Source organism: Euphorbia lathyris, chromosome 2 (genome assembly GCF_963576675.1).
Source record: "Euphorbia lathyris chromosome 2, ddEupLath1.1, whole genome shotgun sequence".
Lineage (NCBI taxonomy): Eukaryota > Viridiplantae > Streptophyta > Magnoliopsida > Malpighiales > Euphorbiaceae > Euphorbia > Euphorbia lathyris.
The window spans coordinates 16,590,291-16,612,401 of NC_088911.1; the positions used below are offsets into that span (position 1 = coordinate 16,590,291).

Sequence of the window (22,111 nt, forward strand, 5' to 3'; positions counted from 1 at the left end):
GGTAAAATAGGGAAACTAAAATAAAGCTTCTCATTTTTCGAACTCTTAAATTGGTCTTTAATACAAAAAAGGTAAATAAAAAAAACTATCATATTTACACTTTTTTTTTTTTTTTTTGTCAATGGTATGAATGTGATTTTTTTTGGACCAAAAGATTAGTTTATAGATGATATTTTAGATTGATACGGTTGAAATGATCGTTGCGAATTTTTAAATTGAAATTTTTTAAAAATTGATGATATTATTTAACTTTTTAATTTTGCAGCCATTTAAGTGTTATTTGGTAAGGGAGAAAATAAATATTTAGAAAGAGTTTTTTCAACATACAAGGAATGTAAAATAAAATCTGGTGGGACAGTACATGACTCTACAAATTCTGACAATGAATGAGAAGACCTAGCTAAAGCATGAGCCACCTCATTTGCAGAACAAACCTATAAATCTGACATAAATGTTATTGATACTAGAAATAAGACATTTATAATCGTCTATAATTGAACCATAAGAAGAACGAAAGTATGCTTGATGAATATGCTCCACCAGTGACAGCGCATCTGACCCCACCTCCACACCACCCAAACCTTTGAGTTTGATCCACTTAAGATCCTCTCGAATACCAATAGCTTCATCTTCCCTAACCGAAAAGTTTCCAGCAACATGAGAACGAATAATAAATGGTTTGTAATTTTTGGACAAGACCTGTTAAAGCGTCAACTGCTTGTGGGTTGCTCAGTCTACTGCAGTTCTATGCTAATAGATTCGTGATGATGGGTGAGCATGTCCAGTAGCAAAGCCCATCTGAAACCTGTTTTTTGTATCCATAAGTAGACTATTATTTGGAACTGCCTCCTCCCCTCATTTAAAACATCCTCTTTCCTTCTACTTTTACTTCAATAACCACAATATCTTCTCTAGACCCATGTTCTGACCCATGATTTATACCTCCTTCATAATCAACTGTCATATTAATTATTCCATTACTGTCGTCATTAGTCCCACGATTAATGGGAGTTTGTTCAACCGTTTTGGTCTTTTCCATAGTAATTGACCCATGAATTACACTTCCTTCATAACTAACCGTCCTATTAATTATTTCATTAATGTTGCCATTAGTCTCACGATTAATGCCACCAAATATGGAAGTTTGTTCAACATTTTCTATAGTAATTGATCCATTATTTACTCATCCTTCATAATCAACTATCATATTAATTATTCTACTAATGTCGTCATTAGTCCCATCATTAATGCCACTAAATATGGGAGTTTTTTTTTATCTTACCACCACGCTCCACCACCACTCCCTGGTCATCGCCGCTGATGTCTGACCGGACCCTCAATAACCAGCCATTTTGCACTTTTGTTGGATTGCTTTCTTCCGGTCTGAACAAGCATATGAGAGCCATAAAGCTTTTCAACTTCTCCATCAATCGAATCATAAAATTTTGGACATGAGAAATCTGTATGGTCTAAAAAGCCACACATAAAACAAAATTTTTTTTTCTCTCGTAGCGAAATTCTGCCCAGAACCCATCTCTGTTGGTCATCTTATTCTCCTTATAGCGGCTTTCGGACATCTATAGAGATACGAACTCTCATATACTCTCTCCAAATACCTTGAAAGTTACTGGGATCAGAGAAGATAAATTTTTCTACATGATTTTCAATAATCACAACCACCCTTTCAGACATGAATCCATGGGGAAGATTGTAAATATGAATCCAAACATCTATGTAAAAAAGTGAAATTTTAGCTGGTAGTTCATGTTGATTCATTTGATGTACAATCAGAATCTTTTTCTCAAACACCTATGGACCATCATACACTCTTCTCGCATCAATCTCATGAAAAAATTGAAAGAGGAATAAATTAGGGTTGATGGATCGTATGCATATTCCTTTTCCTGGTTTCCATAGGGAAACCAAAGTATCTCACATTGGTTGAAAATCCACGGGTTTATCAGAAAGGAATCTACCAACCAGACACTATCTTAGATATACCTGCTCAGAATTGAGATCTCCATCATCAATCAGAATATCTCTATTTTCCTCTTCCTCCATACTCAAATTGGTATACATAGTCTCGATACTACTTGACTACGCCATGAAGCAAAACAACACAAAACAAAACAAAACTTGTTATCGGAAACAAGAGAAAACAAAACTTGTTATAGAAACAAGACAAAACAAAACTGGTTATTAGAAACAAGACATATCATGTATGATCTAAAATTAAAACATAGATGAGAGGAGAAGAAAGACAAGCTTTCTTTTTTAGGGTTTAGGCTTTTTCATTGAATAAATATATTTAGAGAGATAAATCTCCAAAAATGGTGATTTTAGAAAATAAAAAATTTGGTTGCATAGTAAAAGTGGTACTAAACAATTTTGGTTTTTGACATTTTCCATTTTGATATCGTTAGCAGTCATTTTTATAGTATCAAATTAAAAAATCGTTTTTAGCAAAGCGAAAAACCTTAGTCATCTCCTGATCGCAAAAACAAATCACAAGCATGGAATTGACAAAAAAGTGTAACCACATGTTTTTTAATTTACCCTTCAAAATATCATCTCAATTCTCCTAGTTTTTTTGATTTTTTAATTAAACTAGTCGAAGACTCCTGCATTATGTGGGTTAATTATATAATATTTTTTAACTAATTTTTCTTTATTTTATCAGCTTTAATCCATCGGTGAACCTGGACTAATTTGATGGACAGTAGCGCTAAGTTCATTATTTTATTGAACCTTCATACACCTAAGAAGTTTTCAATTACATCACTGTAAAATATAATCTGAAGTTGGATGTCTAAGATGTAGCATGTTACTTAGCATGATAACTTGGAAAATGGAGTAACCCACTTGAGCTATGGAAAGAAGAAAATGGAAGTTGGAAATGTGGAATGCCCTATGATTAAGGTATTAATGTCGAATGAGGGTAATGATGAGCTTGAAGAGATAGATCATGAAAAGCGAGTTTGGGTTGAGGAAGATAAAAATGATTCCGAGAATGAGCTAGATAGTGATGATGAATTTGATTATGATCAGGATGAGTTTAAAAATGAGATTGGAAAAGGGAAGAACGATTCTAAGAATGAGCTAGATAATGATGATGAATTTGATTATGATGAGGATGGTTTTGGAAACATTGAGTGGAACCGATATGGGGGTACTTATGAAGATGATGATGACGACGACGACGATGATGACGAGGATGTTATATGTGACTCGCTTGAGAGTTATGACCCGCTTGAGAGTAGTACTTTCGAGGATGAGCATGTTGTTCATTTGATGTAAAGGTGCTAATGTCTAGTGAGGAAGAGCATGGCCTAGTGCATCAATTGTTCAAAACTCGATGCTTGGTTCTTGGGAAGAAATGTGAGGTCGTAGTCGACGAAGGAATCCAAGAGAATATCATTAGTCAAGCCGCTTTGAGCAAGTTTGGTTTGGTTCCCAAACGACACCCTATACCTTATCACATTGGTTGGATCAACGATGAGGAGAAGCTTCTAGAAATTTATTTATTCAATTTTTAGGTTATATAGAAATATTAAAAATTGAGATTTATAGTTTCCTTTAAGCAGTTAATTAACCTAAAGAAAGAGACTCTTATGATTATTGATTCATATTGTTTGCAGTTACTGACTTCTAATTTGAATTTGATTAAATTGGTAGCTTAAGTTTAGTTGATAAAGAATATGATATAGGCTTTAATAGGTGGTTGAATTCAAACTTGAGAATTAAAGCTTCAACTATGAGGTGACATGATTAAACATTTTATCCTTTTTATTTCTATTTGAGATTATTGTCATTTTGTTTATATTTAAGATATGATAACTCACTGGGAAAAAGAATTGATACCTCTTTTATGAGTCCTTTTATTCATTCTTACATATAGAGTGTTAACTTTTAATTATTATTTTCCCAATTTCGCTGCTCATATGGCAACTCTAAATAATTGCTCTCTTTTTGTAGTTCACTGCAAGGAAGTAAGCTGACCGGAAAGATTTCTAAACAATCACGTTTTACAACTTAAATTTTTTTAGCCTATTCAGTATGTCGTTTGTTCTTATATTTTCATTCTCTCTAACTTCGAAATTCAAATGTATTATTCAATATATTCTCATTGTTATCAATAAGAGAATTCTCATCACGAGAGTAATGTTCTAGTATAACAGCAAAAACTAACCTTATTATTAAATTACTCAGTTTTTGAGCTGCTAATGAATATTCAATTTGTTCAATCCAACTATATTATACCGTTTGTTCTTACCTTTTCAGTTTCTCTCTAACTTTGAAATTCAAATGTATTATTCAATATATTCTCATTGTTGTCAATAGGAGAATTCTCATCACAAGGGTAATGTTCTAGTATAACAACAAAAACTAACTTTATTATTAAATTAAATAATGAAATAATTCTTAAAAACTGTCAGCTTATTACAGAAAATATAACTACTAACTGAATCGGGTTTGAATCCTCTCGGCATGAGAAATGATGCTCAATTCAAATTGCCTTGATTTGTGTGACACCGGTGAATTTACAGCACTGGCTGAGCTTGGATTTGGATGTGCTCATCCTAAGTTCACAGCTTGGAGGAGGGGGTTGCAGTGATTGGTGTGAAAGCATTCCTAAGAAGACCTTCTTGAGCCAACGTTACAATATGCTGCCCACACACAACATTTCACTTCATGATTTCAATTTTGAGAAAATTTACATATAAAACATGTGAGTTTTAGAAATCAATGCGATGGAACCAATTGAACTAAAAGCTCGAGCTGATAGTTAAGACCCAATCGTAGATCTTATATTAATTAGAGCCTCTTGGACCAAACGGTCGAAGGTTCGAGTCCTGTCGACCTCATTAATTTGTTGAATTAAACACACATGGTGGGATGGACCTGTGTTGTGCACGATGCAAGCCTAAGAGACATTTGCATGTAAGGGTATGTCAGAGATTAATATAAGATATATGATTGGATCTCAACTATCAGCTTGAGCTTTTAGTTCAATTGGTTCCATGACAATCGAAACTCTGAAAAACTGGCATAAAACATTTAGTGTCATTATTTCCATAAATTAAAAAAAAAAATTTGAAAACTTCGTATTTTAAAATATGGAAACTCATAGGATGTGATGTGTTTTTAAAACTATATCGATAAATTCTAATATTTCTGGATCTTGTACAACCTTTCAAAATGAAAAAATCTCCTTTTTTTTCTTACTATGACTTGTATGTACTTTTTTTTAAAGACGGCATTCATCAAGGAACTTGACACAAAAAAAATCGATAGGCCACTTTAACTTTGAAAATGTCTTGTTAGTTCCCATGAACTTGTTTAATGTGACATGATTAACCTTTTATTGCTACGTGGCAGTATAAGAGGTGAATTGGACAAGTTGAGGCGTGTATCACTTTAATCAAGTTCAGGAGACAATAAAAGCAACAAGTCACTTCTCTTTCTGGTTTTCATTTCCGTTCAGTTTTTGTATCCAATTCCATGTAACATATTGTAAAACAAATTAACATATCCGGTAAGATTGCCTACCTCTCCCTTTCTGTTAAACATTTGACCGCTTACAAAACCTCGTGCGTGGGAGGCAGCAGGACTGTTAATCTGTAACATGTCCAGAAACATAAAAATTTGGTGGAAACTCAAATGTCAGAAAAAAGAAAGACTACTAGAACTTACCACAAATAATAACCAGTCATCCGCTCGGAAAGACCGGTGGAACCACATCCTGCAAAAACCCCATAGGTGATACTAATAAACGATCCCCTCAACTAATGCATTTTCTGTACAATGCAAAGATCGAGAGAATAAATTATACTTTCAATAGGATGAAGATACTTACGAATGGTCCAGACTAACAGAAGATGTCTTCAAACCCTTAGCACGATGTGGATTCAAGCTCACTCCAAGAAATATAAGATCTGAAGCATATGCCACGACACATCTGCCAAGACCATTTTATGATATGTTAGAAATCAACATGTTTTACAGAAGTTTACATTGTCCATCACAATATCTGATGAGGAACTCACAAAAACAGAATTGCGGAACAGCAAACCACAACAATAATGATAAAAAAATGTAGAAAAACGAAGAGGGCTTTATTAATCTGTTAATGGAAAACAAAAATAAGCTAGAAAGAAAAACGTAGCATTGTTAAGCAATGCTGAGGGAAATCCCCTCCCCCCTAGCTGTAGCTAAGATCCTAACAAAACTGGAAACTCAACAATCTGGCTTCCGTAACAATACAGTCCCCCCTACAGAACTGCCAACACTCTCTCCCATGCATAGCAAACTTTTCCTGCCCCACCCTTAGACTTAGGGTCCATAAGCTCCCATCTGTCTTCTGGAATGACATTCAAAATCTTTGTCCATGAACAAAATGGGCTGATACAGTTCTGTCAACATTCTCAGCCCCTCCGCTATTTATCATTACCACAATGGGTGACACAGTAATTATGTTTCTTGGCCATTGCTATTGGCACGCATTTGTCTTATGAGTTCTCAATTTCATGCTTGAAGACATCATTAGTTCTGATACATGCAAACAGTTAAGAAACAGACCAATATAGACCTAATGTGGCACAAAATGCACCACCTTCAGTTCAAAAGAGAAGGCATTCATATATATATATATGCACAACCAATTTATTTTACAAGCAAAAGAAACCAACAGCTGGATATGTTTAAAGCACTGTTGTTAGAATCGTACGATTCACGATTCGATTCAGCTCTATTTCGAACCAAATCTATAGCGTGAATCTAAATTGTAATAGAACCTTATGATTCGCGATTTGAATCATACGATTAGGTTCAACACTATTTCAAGTCAGATTTTCATCATTGTTCATCAAAAACTTCAACAACACTAACTACTAAATCCACCATCCTCTAGTCCGATTGTTATTTATCAAATTATCAACTCAAACTAGTTTTATTCCATCATTATAAGTTGACAACAAAGCAAAAGAGAGTCAAAAACTCAAAATCTCCATCTCCACTAAATTATTAAACAGGATCTGATTTGTGAATTAGTTTTATTAGGATTGCATATGCATTAGATTTGAATTGTAAGTACATGGTTGATATGATTTCTTTTTTGACAATAAAATTGTATTTCTAGACTAATATTTTATTTTTTTATAATATTATGAATTTGAACTGAATCTTACAATTCGATTCGATTCACGAGTCACGATTCACAAAATGTAGATTTCAATTCAATTTGATTCACGAGTCACAAGTAGAATCTCGATTTGACAACTATGGTTTAAAGAAGAGAGTATTGATCCATGAAGGTATAAGTAGCGAATCCTGAACAGTTTGGAACAATGCTACTATAAAGATAAATGTGAGTTTTCATGAAGTCAATTACCTATGCAAAGCCTGGTCATCAGAAAGTTTTCCTCTTGCTCTAAACCAGTACCTCAAGCTGTCATAAAATTCATAAGTTGGGCATCAAAAATGTAAAATCCCACAAGGACATAAAGTAGGTTTCTATTCCATCAGTATCAATTGGAAAGCCATTATTCAAGATGAGAACAGTCATTATGATAAGATAGTCCTACCATGGAGGAGATTTTGTCTGATTAGTGTTGGTGTTTGGTTCACAAAATCTTATCTCCATGGGCCAAGGGACAAAATCTTTTGAGGCCACCTTGTTCCGATAGGTCCTGAAACAGTCAATGTAGCTTTTAACTTTAATTCAAAAAAAAAATCATAAATAATAACTCAAACCATGACAGTACAATGAAGAGAAACCTAAAACATCATATAAATCCAATGAACAATAGCAATACAAAGGAGAAGCTAATCACATTTGAAAGTGTAATACCTTGGAAGTTGAGGATCAGTTAAACGTCTCTCTCGGAGCTCCTCCAGTGACAGAAGCTGTGATGATCAGTGTTCAAAACCCGCAACAGCAATGAGCTTAAGTACATAAAAGACTGGAACAACATTTCATTTACCATCTCTGGTTCTGGAACTTTTGGCATTGTTATTTCTTGGTGCTCAAAGCCACCTTCTTCTTTCTGTAGAATTCACATAAAATATAATGAGATGTTGCAACAAATCATAAACAGCTATCACATCAGCATATATTTGAAATGTATAGATGGTTTATTTCAATAAAAGAATAAATAATGGACTGGTCTAAAGATGAGAGTACTATTACAATCTGTACAAGTTGATGAATTTGACAAAAAGAGATGGTCTCTGAATTATCAGGTTCTATCTTAATCGGAAAAAAATGTGGCCAACAAATGATGTATCACTGCACCCAAATGAACCAAACATTATGATATCAAATACTGGTCTTGGTGAAGAACTGGTATTCTAATCTCATTACCGTCCATTTTAAGAGAAAAGCAAGATTCTCAAAAGCTACAAGACTACAGGCTACAGCTATATTCCTCCATCTAATTTTTTTTTTTTTTAAAAAGAGACGTTGAAAGATATTGTAAAAATAGCTGACAGGCATGCAAAGAAAAGGAAAACTTAATTTTTATTCCTCCGTACAAAATTAAAAACTTCAGAGGTTATTGTAAGAATAGCTGGCAGGAAATATTTCTGGTCTTACAATCATATGCAAAAAAAAAAAAAAAAAAAAAGCTACATCACCTGAAACGAAGCAATCAATGTGAAGATAACGTTCCCTTTCTGTACAGCATTTACTTTTCGGGTGGCAAAGCTTTTTCCATCACGTACTCGGTGCACTTCGTATAAAAGTGGTACTGCAGAAGTGTACATGAATGCACCATATACAACATCACTTTCTATTACACTACATAAACAATATATTAAGGCCAATAGAAACTTATCCTTAATAAAGTTTTTATACCACAAATACAGTAATAGCTCAATGGTAAGAGACTGTATAATTTTTCGAATAGCAACATATATTTGTGCAAACACAACAAAGTATTAAAGGCCAAATATGTAATTCAACATGCAATTTCTCTGAAGCAAACTGGCATTTTAGAACTTTGATTCTTAGCAAGCGAGAAAGTGATAGCCAGAACACTCATCCTTCAATAAGATAATACCATGTAATTTTTATGTTCATTAATAACACACAGAACACAAAAATTAGTTTCAATGCTATACTTTATTTCACGATATGGCTCTGGTTCAGGCATTTGATATTTATTTCCTTTGAAACACCCAGAGTGGATCAAAATTAGTTTCAACACTATACTTTATTTCTGTTGTGACCCATGAGAAGAACCTCCCAATCAACCAAAACCAGCACATCTTCTTTTCCTAGCAGAGAGTTTTATGGTGAACAAACAAGAGCAAAAAATAAGAATAACAACAATTTACTAGATGCTATAAATGTTGGCTAAGCATAATACTTCCCAACCCCCCACCCAAAAAATGAAAAATGAGGGGGTGGGGGAGGTATATTTCTTAGCATCTGTCATATGAAGAAAATCCCCAAAGGTATGATGATGGATTAATTATCATTTATTATCCACAGATGGTCCATATGAACAAGGTTATCCATAATGTATGAACTCACTGTTGAAATCCCCAACAAGAAGAAAATAGCAGTGCAAGCTATGAACAAGTTTACGGCAATCAACGGTTTTTGATGCTGCAGCCAGCGCCTGCATATAACATCACATGGTGTAAAGAAGTGAAAGCTTAACTATTTTCTATGGCTAGATATTAAAATAATAGACACACACATTTATATATAAAGTTTGCATGCACAAAAGAAGGGGAAAGGCACAGATATTAAGTGTTTTTACTAAGGTATAGAGTTTGCTCCTGTACAAAAAGAAGCTAGAAAAGCATAGAAATAGTCACTATTGAATAACATGGAACTAAGTTTTGTCTGGCATTGATGGGAGAAAGAATGCTATACCAAAAGCCATATTCAAGCTTGAAAAAAATTTCCAGACATCCAATGTCAACAAGCACATCTCAAGTATTATGGACAGTAGTAAAACCATTTGCAAGACAGTAGAATAGATAAAACCATTATGGCTCCTGGAGGAGCCTTAAGATGCCAAAACCTCTAGGCATGTTTGTCATGCAACAAGATTCAATTATAAGGTGAAATAAGACAGAGAAGCCAGTTTAGACCTGCCCAACAAACTGTCCTCCAAAAACCTTTCCAAATTTTGGAGCATCTGGCAAGGTAATTCCCTGGAATAAATTGACCTTCAAAAAAAAAAAAGGAATCTTAGCTTATGCGTGTGAAAATACACGAGTTTGATTTACTGAAAGATAACACTGACTTTCTCCTTTGAGTTGACTCCAAAGAGTCAGCAAAGAAAGGAATAAAGTTTCATCCAACAATTCAGAAAGCATCCAAAACACAAATAGTTAATGCAGTTCAATAGCTTCATTATCTTTGAAAGCACAAACTGTAATTGTTAGACACAGCAAATCATAAACATTATCCAAACAATAAATAGTAGTGCTAAGCAGTAGGAATCTGGAGCATACTTGACACATAAACATCACCATAGCTTTTACTATCATGCAAACACAGTACACCATCAAACTCTTTACTAGAAGCTGCTACAGTATTTGACCGTGGACCCTATTTACTGGAACTTGTCACGCAAAATATGCATACAGACAAGATTGGGACTCAAACTTAGAAGACTTCCTTATCTTCCTGCTTATCTTGAACACGATTTAGTGAGAATTCCTTACAACTTTCAGACCTCCTAAATGTGGAACAAGTTAATTATGAAATCCATACTACGTTTTTATTATTTATTGATTCCAAAAAACTTTTTAAAAGACATATAAAGTTCCACAACAGACTTCCTAACATCACCAACAGAAACCCAAACTCAAATGTTCAGAAATATTAAATCTGAAAATCATAAACAGAAAAATAAACTCAAATGAAACTGAAACGGTAAAATATATTCAAAATGTGCATATCCCTCTGCTTGCCTTAACCAAACCCGGGTGGGAAACAGCAACAGCTTGCTTCATAGCCGAAGCACTAGATTTATAATATAAAAGAAAATATACTGAAAAACAAAAGAACTGTGGATGGGGACCAAGAGTGGTCCTTCCACTCAGGTGAGAACATAAACATACTTCAATTGGCTCCAAATGCAATATACTCTCCACAGGGGCGCATGAGTCTGGAGTCTTATCAGCACTCCACATTGATTTTGGCTGAAGTAAAGTGCAATAATCACGGGGCAGTTCCAAGCATGTCAGCTGTCGCAATACATAGAACACCAAAACAGTTGTCAGTGACCACTCAAATCCTATTTTGAAGTACACAAGACAACATTTGAAGCCGTTTTGGAAACTCTATAAAAATAAAGAAGGTCCGGGTACCTTGGTCAATGCAACAACATCCGTCTGCTGGATGTAAGCAATGACACCTGCGATAGCAAGTTCGTATCACGCTTTCAAAAGACGATTGGTTTCGTGCTCAAAAAGTTATAGTTATCGCAAGTAAAATATATCTGCAAACTAGACGGACAAAACATCAAATGCCCTGAGAGGAAAAGAAAAACCGTGGCCTAATCAGCTTCTCACCATCACCAAAATAATCTTGGCGCTTTAAATGGAATTCGGGGCGAATTTCTTCCTCGGAATTGATTGATGCGGATACTTCTGCCTGTAAATGAGGAACCAAAATTTCGATAGAAGAATTATGACCCGTCACAAGTCACAACTGCTAGCATTGAATTGAAAGTTAATGAACACAGAACACCCACCCTAACAACCCAAATAAATACATAAAATATATATATAAAAATAAAAAAATAAAAAACAAAGCAAAGAAAAATTAACCTCTCCCTCCCAAACAAAATAGACTCCTTCCGCGATCTCTCCTTCACGAATCACATACTCTCCTTTCTCTGCAACAGCAAAACAGTGACACAAACAAATGATACAAAACAAAATTCGATTGGTGAAAAGGAAAAGAAGTCATTATTACCGAAACGTTTAACAGCAACGAGTTCAGCAATTTTCTTGAGAGACGAGCTCGGCAGCCTCTGTAGCAAAGGGACGCCGCTTAGAAACTCGATCACTGCAAAAATCAAAGATAAACTGAATCTCCTCTTCTTCACAACAGAGAATAACAATTTATTTTTATTTTTTTTAAAATTGATTAAATTCTTTAGAAATAAACCTGATTCGGTGTCCATAGCGGAGTGATGGAATTTGAAAAACTGAAAATGAAGAAAGATTAGATAGTATAATGAGAAAAATATGGAGGTCAAGAAGAGGGAAAAGGACGGGAACAGCACAAAATAACAGATTTTGTAATTATTCGTAAATAATAAAATTAACCCAATACTATCAAAAAAAAAAAAAAACCAATAATGTAGTATTTTGACCTTTGCCAATTTTGTTTTAAAACCCACGTTTGAAATATGGTTTTTTTAGGGTACATTTCCTTCAAATTTCGGAATCTCAATTAATTAGTGTGGGAATAGTAAGGATTTGGAATTAAAATTACTATTTATTACTTTTATTTTGTTTAATTCCAAATAGTCTGCCGCAAACTGTTTCAGTGGTAGGAATAGTTCGTTCTGCGTACTTAGTTCACCTTGGACGGACTGTTCGTGTATTAGAAATAGTTCTTCTAAAGTATGCTGTTTTTTTTACGAGGGTGTTTCCTCATACAAATCAAGCTAAGTATGAAAGAGAGCTCACACGGCATGTCATTTTAGTCACACGTTGTGTGAGTCAATTAGCTAGAGGAGGATTTCACAAGGAAGGAACCACACGACGTATCAGACCTTCACATGTTGTGTGGATTGCTTGTTGGAGCCCTTAAAACTTTGAAGTAATTCACACGACGTGTGGCTTTCTTCACACGTCATGTAACACGTAACAAATAGCAGCATAAGAGGACTTCCCCACACACCGAGTTGAAGCCCCTCGATCCCGTGTGACTGTCCCAAGTCTAAGCCACACGGTGTGTCAAATACACCACACATCGTATGGCCCAACTTTGTGGCCAATGAAGACAAGTCCGCCACATGTCTGTTGTCAATCTGTTTCAGCTTATTTACTGTTTTGCATTTTGGCCCATTTGTTGTTTTGCCATTAGCTTAATGCCTCATATTTTACCCATATTAGTTTAGTTCAAGCTTGTCGCCCTAGTAAGGACTTTTAAGCACTTTCTTACCTAGTTTAAGGAGATACTCAAGCCTTCTCTTTTGTAAGGATAAACAACTTTTAATCAATGAAACTCAATGTTTCTCTTGGAAGCAAGGTTTTCAACCTTTGGGATTATTTCCTAGTAGTTTTAGCTACTAAAGAAATTGTTCTTTGTTGTTTAATGATCAAAACCATCATTATCATCACGAATCCATATCAGTTGGTATCAGAGCCGATCTTTTCCTAACTCGAGAATTCTTTTATCAATGGTTCAATCTAGCTACCACAAGAATCAATGGAAGTTGTAGATAAGAAGATTGGGGATTTCAAAGCCGATATAGGAGAGCTATTAAGGGAACAAACTCGAGCTCTAATCGAAGAACGTAGAGAAATGGAAGAGCAAATAAGAGCATCTATAGAGAACTTCAAGCTAGAAGTGCAAAGCATGATCCCACAACCCGTCGGAGGTCATCAACGGAGGAATGAAGAGATTCTGATGCCCCAACCACAAAGACACACCCATGCCACGATGTTCACCTCCATAAAAGAGGAACTCGACACCACAAACCCTGCATCAAGGGGCCCAAGGGCTCATGAGATAAGTGTTGAAACACCTTTCCACATGATTTTGATTTGACAATATTATTTAAAGTATATTTAAATTCCCATGATAAAATATTCCAACACATTAAATTTAAATGCTTTGATTTATTAATACTAATGTGTTTGTTCAATGTTGATTTAATTGATTTATAAGAATTAAAGACATTAAAAGATCAAGGCCCAAAAGCCCACAAGAGAAGGTCAAAGCCCAGTCAACATTCACAAGCCTTACGGCCCAGCAGAACAAAGCTCAACCTAGCGGAAGGAAGAATCGAAAAGAAATTCTCAATTACTTCAAGACGAAGCTGCTGAGTCAAGCGACAAGGAAGTCAGGACAGCAGCTGGCCTGAACAACTTGGAGACAACGTCTTCCACTTAAGGAAAATATTCAGACAAAGCATAAAGCTGTCTGGAAGACTTTTCCGTAAATGTGGAGACACTCTGACGAGCCTGAGCAAAAGCAAGTGATCCCTAACGAAGATAGAAAATGCAACGTTCTTATTGGCTGAAGACGCTGAGCACTGACCAAGCGAAAGCGACAGGAAGTCGTTTCCCTCCAACGGTTATTTCGAAATTCGAAATGACTGAGGTCTCAGCTATCACTATAAATAGGCCTCTCAAGTGCTTCATTCGATGCGGATTTTCACCAAGTCGAAACGCTGACCAAATAGCAACTCGAAGTTCTATCTTGGAAAGCAAAGTAAATTCTTACACCAATTATTATTTTTGTGTAAAAGTCTAGAGCGATTTATTCATCTAAAGGGTTCTTCAATCTATTAGAACAAATACTTTATCATTTCTAGATTCTGAAGTTGGGTTTGAGATAGAAAGGAAGGTCCTTCAGAGAACAGGCGAATCCAATGAAGAGTTTACTTGCAATAGAAGCAGAGGCACTGATCACCGTAGCGCATTAGGACCATTCGATCTTCTAGTTCTTGCCGATGAAAGCCCCACCGAGCAAACTCCTGTCTGCTTCTACATTGCCAATGGAAGAAGCGGCAATCTCAAAACATTCTTCTGTACATACCAAAACAGATCTCGAGTAGCAATTGATGTCAACAAACAAATATATGGAAGCTACGTTCCAGTGCTAGAAGGGGAAAAATTCTCATTAAGGATACTGGCAAGGTTTGGCTAATTAATTTTGATTAATGAATATGATAATTAGATGAAGTGAATGATTAATTAAGGAAGTGAATTTCCATTGCAGGTAGATCATTCAATAATAGAGAGCTTTGGACAAGGAGAAAGAACATGTATAACATCAAGGGCATATCCAACAAGGGCAATATATGGAGCATCTAAACTTTTTTTGTTTAATAATGCAAAGATGAAAAACGTAGAACTACTTTGGTAATTGACGTGTTAAGAAATGTAGTATTAAACTTAGATTCTTGAACTTTTTACTTTTTTTAATCTTTTATTATTTTCATAAGATTTTTAGTAAAATTATGTAAATTGTTGATTACTGTTTGTATCGAGCTCCATTAAATTCAAATTTTTTAAATATGTTACTATTTACAAAAAACCCGTTACAAATTCTATCAGAAAAACGTCATTTGCATCGGCCCTTTAAAAGGGCCGATGCAATTGACACTACATTTTCATCGGCCTTTTTAAATGGCCGATGCAAATGAGACGGCATTTGCATCGACCCTTTAAAAGGGTCAACGCAAATGCTTCAATTAATTGCATTGGCCGTTGGCCGATGCAAATACATTTGCGTCGACGGCTTTTGCATCGGCCAATGGCCGATGCAAATGGCTATTTTTCCACTAGTGAGTGATAGAAACTTCTTCTCGTACATAGCTTATAAGAATAAGAATGGAGGACGAACGGATGAAGAGCAGTCGCCGGTTGGTTAGTGTGGGTGAGAAAAGAGAGATCGATAATAAGAATGGAGGATGAATGGATGAAGAGCAGTCGCCGACCGGTTAGGGTGGGTAAGAAAAGAGAGATTGATAGATAAAACACTCATGTTCACCTTGATCAAAGAGGATGGATTTGATAGCATGTTGAGGGAGTGCTGGCTGGCGAATAATTCAAGGGTTGTGCTGCCAAAATTAGCAGCATGTACTGCATTGATCGAGCAGTGGGGATGTAGCTTTTAAGACCCACTTCACAAGCCACATTGCACAGTTTAAACGATGAATGACATGCCTATAGGACAGAATTGATCAACATTTGATTGCAGAATTCTTTTGTGGCTAAACGGCAGTTGGATCATTGGTTGGAGGTCGAGGAAGCTTTTTGGAGGCAAAGGGTCAAGACATTCTGGCTCACTTGGGGTGATGTCAATACCTGATTTTTTCACTCATAAGTAAAGAATCGACATAAGCAGAATCTATTGAAGGGTTTGCGGGATTCGGAAGGAAATTTACAAACTGACAGCCACGAGATGAATAATATTGCATCAGATTATTTCAAGCAGGTGTTCTCAGTTTTTGTAACGGTCGTGCCTCAACTAGTTTCTGATGATGCCAACTCGACATTAACGACGCCATTCATGATAGAAGAGTTTAGAACCGACATCTTCCAAATGCAAGTAGACAAATCGTCAAGGTCGGATGGGTTGTCTTTGGGATTTTACCAGAGGTACTGGGATGTAATTGGAGAGCAGGTCTTCAAAGCCTGTAAAGGATGGCTAGTAAGGAAGGAGTTTCGTGCTGAATTGAATGATACGATTATCGTATTAATTCTGAAATGTGATAACCCATAATTAATCGACCGAGCTCCGCCCTATTGCACATTACAATGTCCTCTACAAGATCATTTAAGGTACTTGCTAATCGCCTAAAATTATTTCTAACTGATATTATCTCTGAGTCACAATCTGCCTTTGTTCCGGAAAGGTCATTAGTTGATAATGTCCAAATATCATTTGAATCCATCCACCATATGAAAATAAATACCAGGGGGATGACGGGGAAGGTGGCTTTGAAATTGGATGTTAGCAAAGCATATGATCAAGTTGACTGGAATTTTTTGAAAGCATTAATGGACCGAATGGGTTTCCATACTACATGGATCGAGTGGATTATGTTATGTGTCTCGATATTGTCCTATTAGATCTTGAGTAGCGGTATGAATGTCGGTCCAATTCAACCGGCTCGGGGCTTACATCAAAGAGATCCTTTATCTCCGTATCTTTTTTATTCTGTGTTTAGAGATTCTTTCCAAGTTAATTTTGAAAGCAGAAAGTGAGGGGATATTGCATGGGTGTCATGTTAAAAGAGGTGCCCCAAGTGTGAGCCACCTACTATTCACAGACGATAGTTTCCTATTCTTTCGAGTGAACATTACTGAATGTCAAGTCATCATGGATATCCTAGGTAAATAGGAGGAAGCTTCTGGCCAAGCCATAAATCACCACAAAGTCGGACATTTTCTCTAGTCGAAACGTATCAGCAGAGATGAAGCAGGAAATTTCTTTGCTTCTACAGGTCCACACCCTATTGGATACAGGTAGATATCTAGGACTACCATCACTCATTGAGAAGTCTAAATCATCCGTATATGATTTCCTCAAAGAACGCCTAAAGAAACGACTTAGTAGTTGGAGTTTTCGATTCTTATCCATGGCAGGGAAGGACATGCTACTAAAATCTGTGTGCCAGACTATTCCAATTTTTTTGTATGAGTACTTTTCTAATCACACAGGCAATATGTAAGGACCTACAACGAATAATGAACTCATTCTGATGGGGAAGAAAAGAGAATGGGAAGCAGAACATTCATTTGTAAATATTTATTTCCGATTAATAAAAGATGATTCTTTTATTAAAAAAAATCCAATTAAACATGACAGTTATGAATGTTTCATTTGGAGTCTATTAATATAAATATTTAATTGTAACCCATAAAAAGATATAAAATCAGATTTTATTTTTACATATAACATAATTATAAATAAATATATTTATGTTAAGATTTTTTTTTTTTGAAAAGTATATACCCCAAAAACGTCTTAGGGTTATATAAGATACGTTTTGGAAAAACTTTTTCTTAGTCATATTTCTTCCTAAAAATTTCCAATATTATTATGGAATTTAAAAACACATATTGATATAGAGAATCAAAAATCGAATAGTAATACTGAAGTCAAATGACCCCATTGAAACTATTATTTTTTAGAAATTTATATATAAAAAAGTTATATCTAAATATTCTGACCCATATTAATAAATTGTATAGTATTTTGATCCTATTGAATTTAAAAAAATATATATTTAGTAAATTTTAAATATCTGCAGTCATTCCTTTGAAATCTTGGCTCCCACCCTCTTAGTATGGTATAATATGAAATGGAACATTCTTCAAAAAAAAAAAAGAAAAAAAGAAAGAAAGAAAGAAATGGAACTTGAAAACCCCCAATTTAATTTTTTAGGTAAAGAAGTGATTTTTGGTTGTGGATTGGGCTGTGTGCCCTTGGGCCAGAAGAAAGAGCAGAGTTTGAGATAGTGCCGCCAGCCAAAGCCATAATTGCAAATGATGGATGAAATGAAATAGTGTCAAAGGAAACATCAATAATCTCACTAATAAGGAATCTAAGCATTAGAAGAGTAGATTCTTGTTGGCCAATCCAGAAAGAAAGAAAGGGGGAAATTTTAATATGGGTTGTTTGACTCCAAGGTACTCCATTCTGTCTTTCTCTTTTATAGCTGTTACTCAATCATTCTTCCTTCTGGGTTTTTTTTTTACTTCAATTGTGTTCAACTTCTTTCCTTTTATTTCATTACCTGCTCTCTCTCTCTCTCTCTCTAACATAAAAACTCCAACAACTCCACGTTTTCAATCCCAACTATCTGTCTTTTTCTTGTGTGTAGATGCCAGATGGTGTGTTTAGTATAGAGTTTTCTGCTAATCCTGAAAAAACCCTTTGAAAAGGACATAACTTTTTATGATAATATCACATGTTTCTGCAAAAATCTAGAGGTATGTTTAGTCCCTTTTCTACCCATAATTTCAGTTTAAACTTTTCAGCTTTCTGTAATTTTTTTTGTTACCCTTACCAGTTCAGTCCCTTTTGTCAGCTGTAGCTCAAATTGTTCAATAGGATATTGAAATCTCTTCAGTGCTGTGTTTTTTTTACATTGATTAGTATTCTAGTTTTGATAACTCATTCTTGAGTTAGCAAATTTGAGTTATTTTTGTTGAATTATTGTAACCCCATTAGTAATTTGTGTGTTTTTTGATGCTTGACATACTTGAATTATAGGGCTATATGTCAATCATCTGTGGCCTTCCAATCCTTGAATGTGTGTACTGTCTTGGATGTGTTCGTTGGGTATGGAAGAAATTCCTTTACACTGCAGGCCATGAAAGTGAGAATTGGGGCCTAGCTACTACTGAAGAGTTTGAGCCTGTTCCCCATATGTGCCACCTAGTTTTAGCTACCTACGAAGATGATCTTCGAAACCCGCTCTGGGAGCCTCCTGGAGGTTATGGCATTGATCCTGATACTGTCATTCTGAGGAAAACTCATGAACAAAATGGGGGACGTGTTACTCCTTATTTGATTTACCTTGATCATGATAATGCTGATATAGTGTTGGTTGTAAGGGGGCTTAATTTGGCGAAGGAGAGTGATTACGCTGTTTTGCTTGACAATAAGCTGGGGCAGACTAAGTTTTATGGTGGTTATGTGCACAATGGGCTATTGAAGGCTGCAAAATGGGTTTTTGACACTGAGTGTGAGATTTTGAGGGATTTGATTGAGATGAATCCGGATTATAGATTGACGTTTGCAGGGCATTCTTTAGGGGCGGGAGTGGTAGCGTTGATGACGATATATGCAATTCAAAACAGGGAAAAATTAGGGAACATTGATCGGAAGCGGATTAGATGCTTTGCCATGGCTGCTCCTAGGTGTATGTCATTGAACTTGGCAGTGAGATATGCTGATGTTATCAATTCTGTAGTGCTACAGGTACAACTCGTGGCAGCCTTTTGGTATCCAATATCTATGTTTCCATTGCATAAGTTGCATGATGCATAACCTCACATGTTTTTAGTTAAGTAACTTTAGCTAGTCATCGAATAACTATTAATCGAAAGGCGTGATGAAGATATTTTATAGGCAGTTTACGGTTGTTCAAGTCATTGCTTTACACCTTTTGAGAACGGAAGAACTTATGTTTAGGAGAATTTGCAACATGATGGCATGGTTTTATATTTTAGTTGCCTAAGTTTTTATCTTTTATAATTGATTGCTATGTGTCGAAAAGCTCAAATTTCATCGAACAAGAAAGAACCATTCCATCATTCCATGTCTATAATGTTATAGTGAACACATAAGCATGACATGAACTATCAGTTACTTTGGATTGTGACATATCCTCTGATCTGATTCTAATCTGAGATGTTGAATGAACCAGGACGATTTCTTGCCCCGGACAACCACTGCTTTGGAAACTGTTTTCAAATCAATATTATGGTAAAAGATAGTATGTCTTTCTCGCCTTTTTATTCTTTACACTATCATTCCAGGGAAACAATATCTGGCATGTATGATGTTAAGTCGTTCTACCCGATTTTGAATGTAAAAGGCTCGGGTTTCTGCACGATTTAAAAATTATGGACAAAGTGAAGAATTCTTGTTGCTCATAGAATTGTTTTAATGTAAAGAAAACTTTGAATTGCTTCTTTATTGTTTATTCAATTGACCTTCATTTTCAAGATGTGATAAGAGTAGCCAGAGTGCCTCTACAAACCAATTTTAATTGGGTATCGAGATCTCGAGTGTTCGGAACAGTACTAATGAAGCTTGTTTTTCTTTGTTTGAACAGCTTGCCTTGTCTACTTTGTTTGATGTGTGTGAAAGACACATGCACTCTCGAAGAGAAGATGCTCAGAGACCCGAGAAGGCTTTATGCACCTGGCCGCTTATATCATATTGTTGAGAGAAAGCCCTTCCGGTATGTGAAGATGTGTTGTTAGTTTTCTTTATTAATGTCATTTTCCAGGGCGAAAAACCCGGTGATGTAGAGTAAGTTACTTGAATGTTAGTAGTAGTAGCAAGAAATGAGCAAAAGAGATTGGAGGTTCTGAATCATAGTGCGATGAAAGTGGATTTCGAAGATATCTCTGCTTAATGTTGTGACCATGTCCGAGAACCTCGTTTAGATTTTCTTTGTAAGAACGTTAAATTAAGACATATATCTGATGTTCTTTCTATATATGTAGGATAGGAAGGTTTCCCCCGGATGTCAGAACAGCAGTTCCTGTGGATGGGCGATTCGAGCACATAGTTCTTTCATGTAATGCAACTGCTGACCATTCTATTATCTGGATCGAAAGGGAATCTCGAAGGGCGTTAGAGGTAAGTTCCGTATCGCCGAATGAACTAAAAACAGCACCAAGTGCTATGAGAGTCTTACTAGGCTTATTTAATTTGGATTATTACAGAACTGATACTTGTTTGTATGTTTAGTTGATGATGAAGAAAGATCATGTGATGGATATTCCAGCTAATCAGCGGATGCAACGACAGGAGTACATTGCTCGGGAACTTAGCCAGGAGTACGAGGCAGCTCTCGAAAGAGCGGTTGCTTTGGACATCCCACAAGCTTACTCGTCGTCTCCATACGGAACTTTCCTTGAAACGGAAGGAGGAGAGGCTTCCGGCAGTAGCAGCTCAAGTGGAGGAATTTCATTACTGTCTTTTAACAAAATAAGAGCACGTTGGGATAACTTCATAGACCGTCTTTTCGACGTGGATGAGTCCGGTCACATGGTGCTGAAGAAGCCACTCTCCTAGACCTCCAGAATATTTTTCCTACACAATTTGGGTTGCAAAAAATCATTCTTTCATTTATTGGAGAGTTTACTTGTAGGTTTCATTTGTATATCAATGGCTTCTCCAGTTGAATTGAATCGTTCAGATATAGTCATAGAATATGAAGTTGTCAACTGATGTACAAAATTGTATAATATATGAGGAAAATAAAATGAACTTAAAACGAGAAATTACTTTCTAGTCCAATAATATCTACCATTTATCTTTCATTTCCAATGTATGGAACTTTTCCCATGGAAGAAGTTTGCTGTGGAGTTCACAGGTTTACTTCTTGTATAATATCCCACATCGGATATTTAATTTTATTAATATACTTTATAAGTTAGGTTGAACAATGATGTTCTCGCCGGGCTGGGTAACAGCAGCCTGTAATCCATGTGGAGACAATAATGTGATGGAATATGGCTTAGGCTCAGAAGGTTGGGCTTGCTTTGGCTTATATCTGGCCCGTCCATTCCAAGCTGGGAGTTGGGCTGTGTGATTTGGGCGGAGGCCTGGATCTCTTGGCTCCTGGAGTGGAGGAAACCGCGTGAGGCTGGCTTTACAGAGCAGCGTTCACCTCCCATCCAGGAGCCAAGAGATAGCGGGCCGGTGTCA

At 35.9% G+C, this 22,111-nt stretch overlaps 2 protein-coding genes across 4 annotated transcripts; one reads left to right on the forward strand and one right to left on the reverse strand.

Moving 5' to 3' along the window:
* Positions 1–4,374: 4,374 nt before the first annotated feature.
* On the reverse strand, positions 4,375–12,274 carry LOC136216930 (acyl-CoA hydrolase 2-like). The gene is made up of 17 exons (XM_066003473.1): positions 12,137–12,274; positions 11,942–12,034; positions 11,794–11,861; positions 11,536–11,617; positions 11,332–11,378; positions 11,083–11,208; positions 10,105–10,182; positions 9,536–9,623; positions 8,635–8,747; positions 7,983–8,045; positions 7,850–7,905; positions 7,584–7,688; positions 7,391–7,447; positions 5,858–5,959; positions 5,695–5,743; positions 5,551–5,619; positions 4,375–4,667 (listed from the first exon to the last, which is right to left on the reverse strand). The coding sequence occupies exons 1-17, from the start codon at positions 12,150–12,152 to the stop codon at positions 4,587–4,589; spliced, it is 1,293 nt and encodes a 430-aa protein (XP_065859545.1). The 5' UTR covers positions 12,153–12,274; the 3' UTR covers positions 4,375–4,586.
* A 5,919-nt stretch (positions 12,275–18,193) lies between these two features.
* On the forward strand, positions 18,194–21,723 carry LOC136216932 (uncharacterized). Of its 3 annotated transcripts, XM_066003475.1 has the most exons (7): positions 18,236–18,348; positions 18,543–18,651; positions 18,935–19,645; positions 20,094–20,152; positions 20,505–20,633; positions 20,902–21,037; positions 21,149–21,723. In XM_066003475.1, the coding sequence occupies exons 3-7, from the start codon at positions 18,941–18,943 to the stop codon at positions 21,473–21,475; spliced, it is 1,356 nt and encodes a 451-aa protein (XP_065859547.1). In that variant the 5' UTR covers positions 18,236–18,348; positions 18,543–18,651; positions 18,935–18,940; the 3' UTR covers positions 21,476–21,723. The 3 variants fall into 3 exon arrangements, with proteins under 3 accessions (XP_065859548.1, XP_065859547.1, XP_065859546.1); XM_066003476.1 differs by lacking the exon at positions 18,543–18,651 and having other exon boundaries at positions 18,194–18,348; XM_066003474.1 differs by lacking the exon at positions 18,236–18,348 and having other exon boundaries at positions 18,374–18,651.
* Positions 21,724–22,111: the final 388 nt, after the last annotated feature.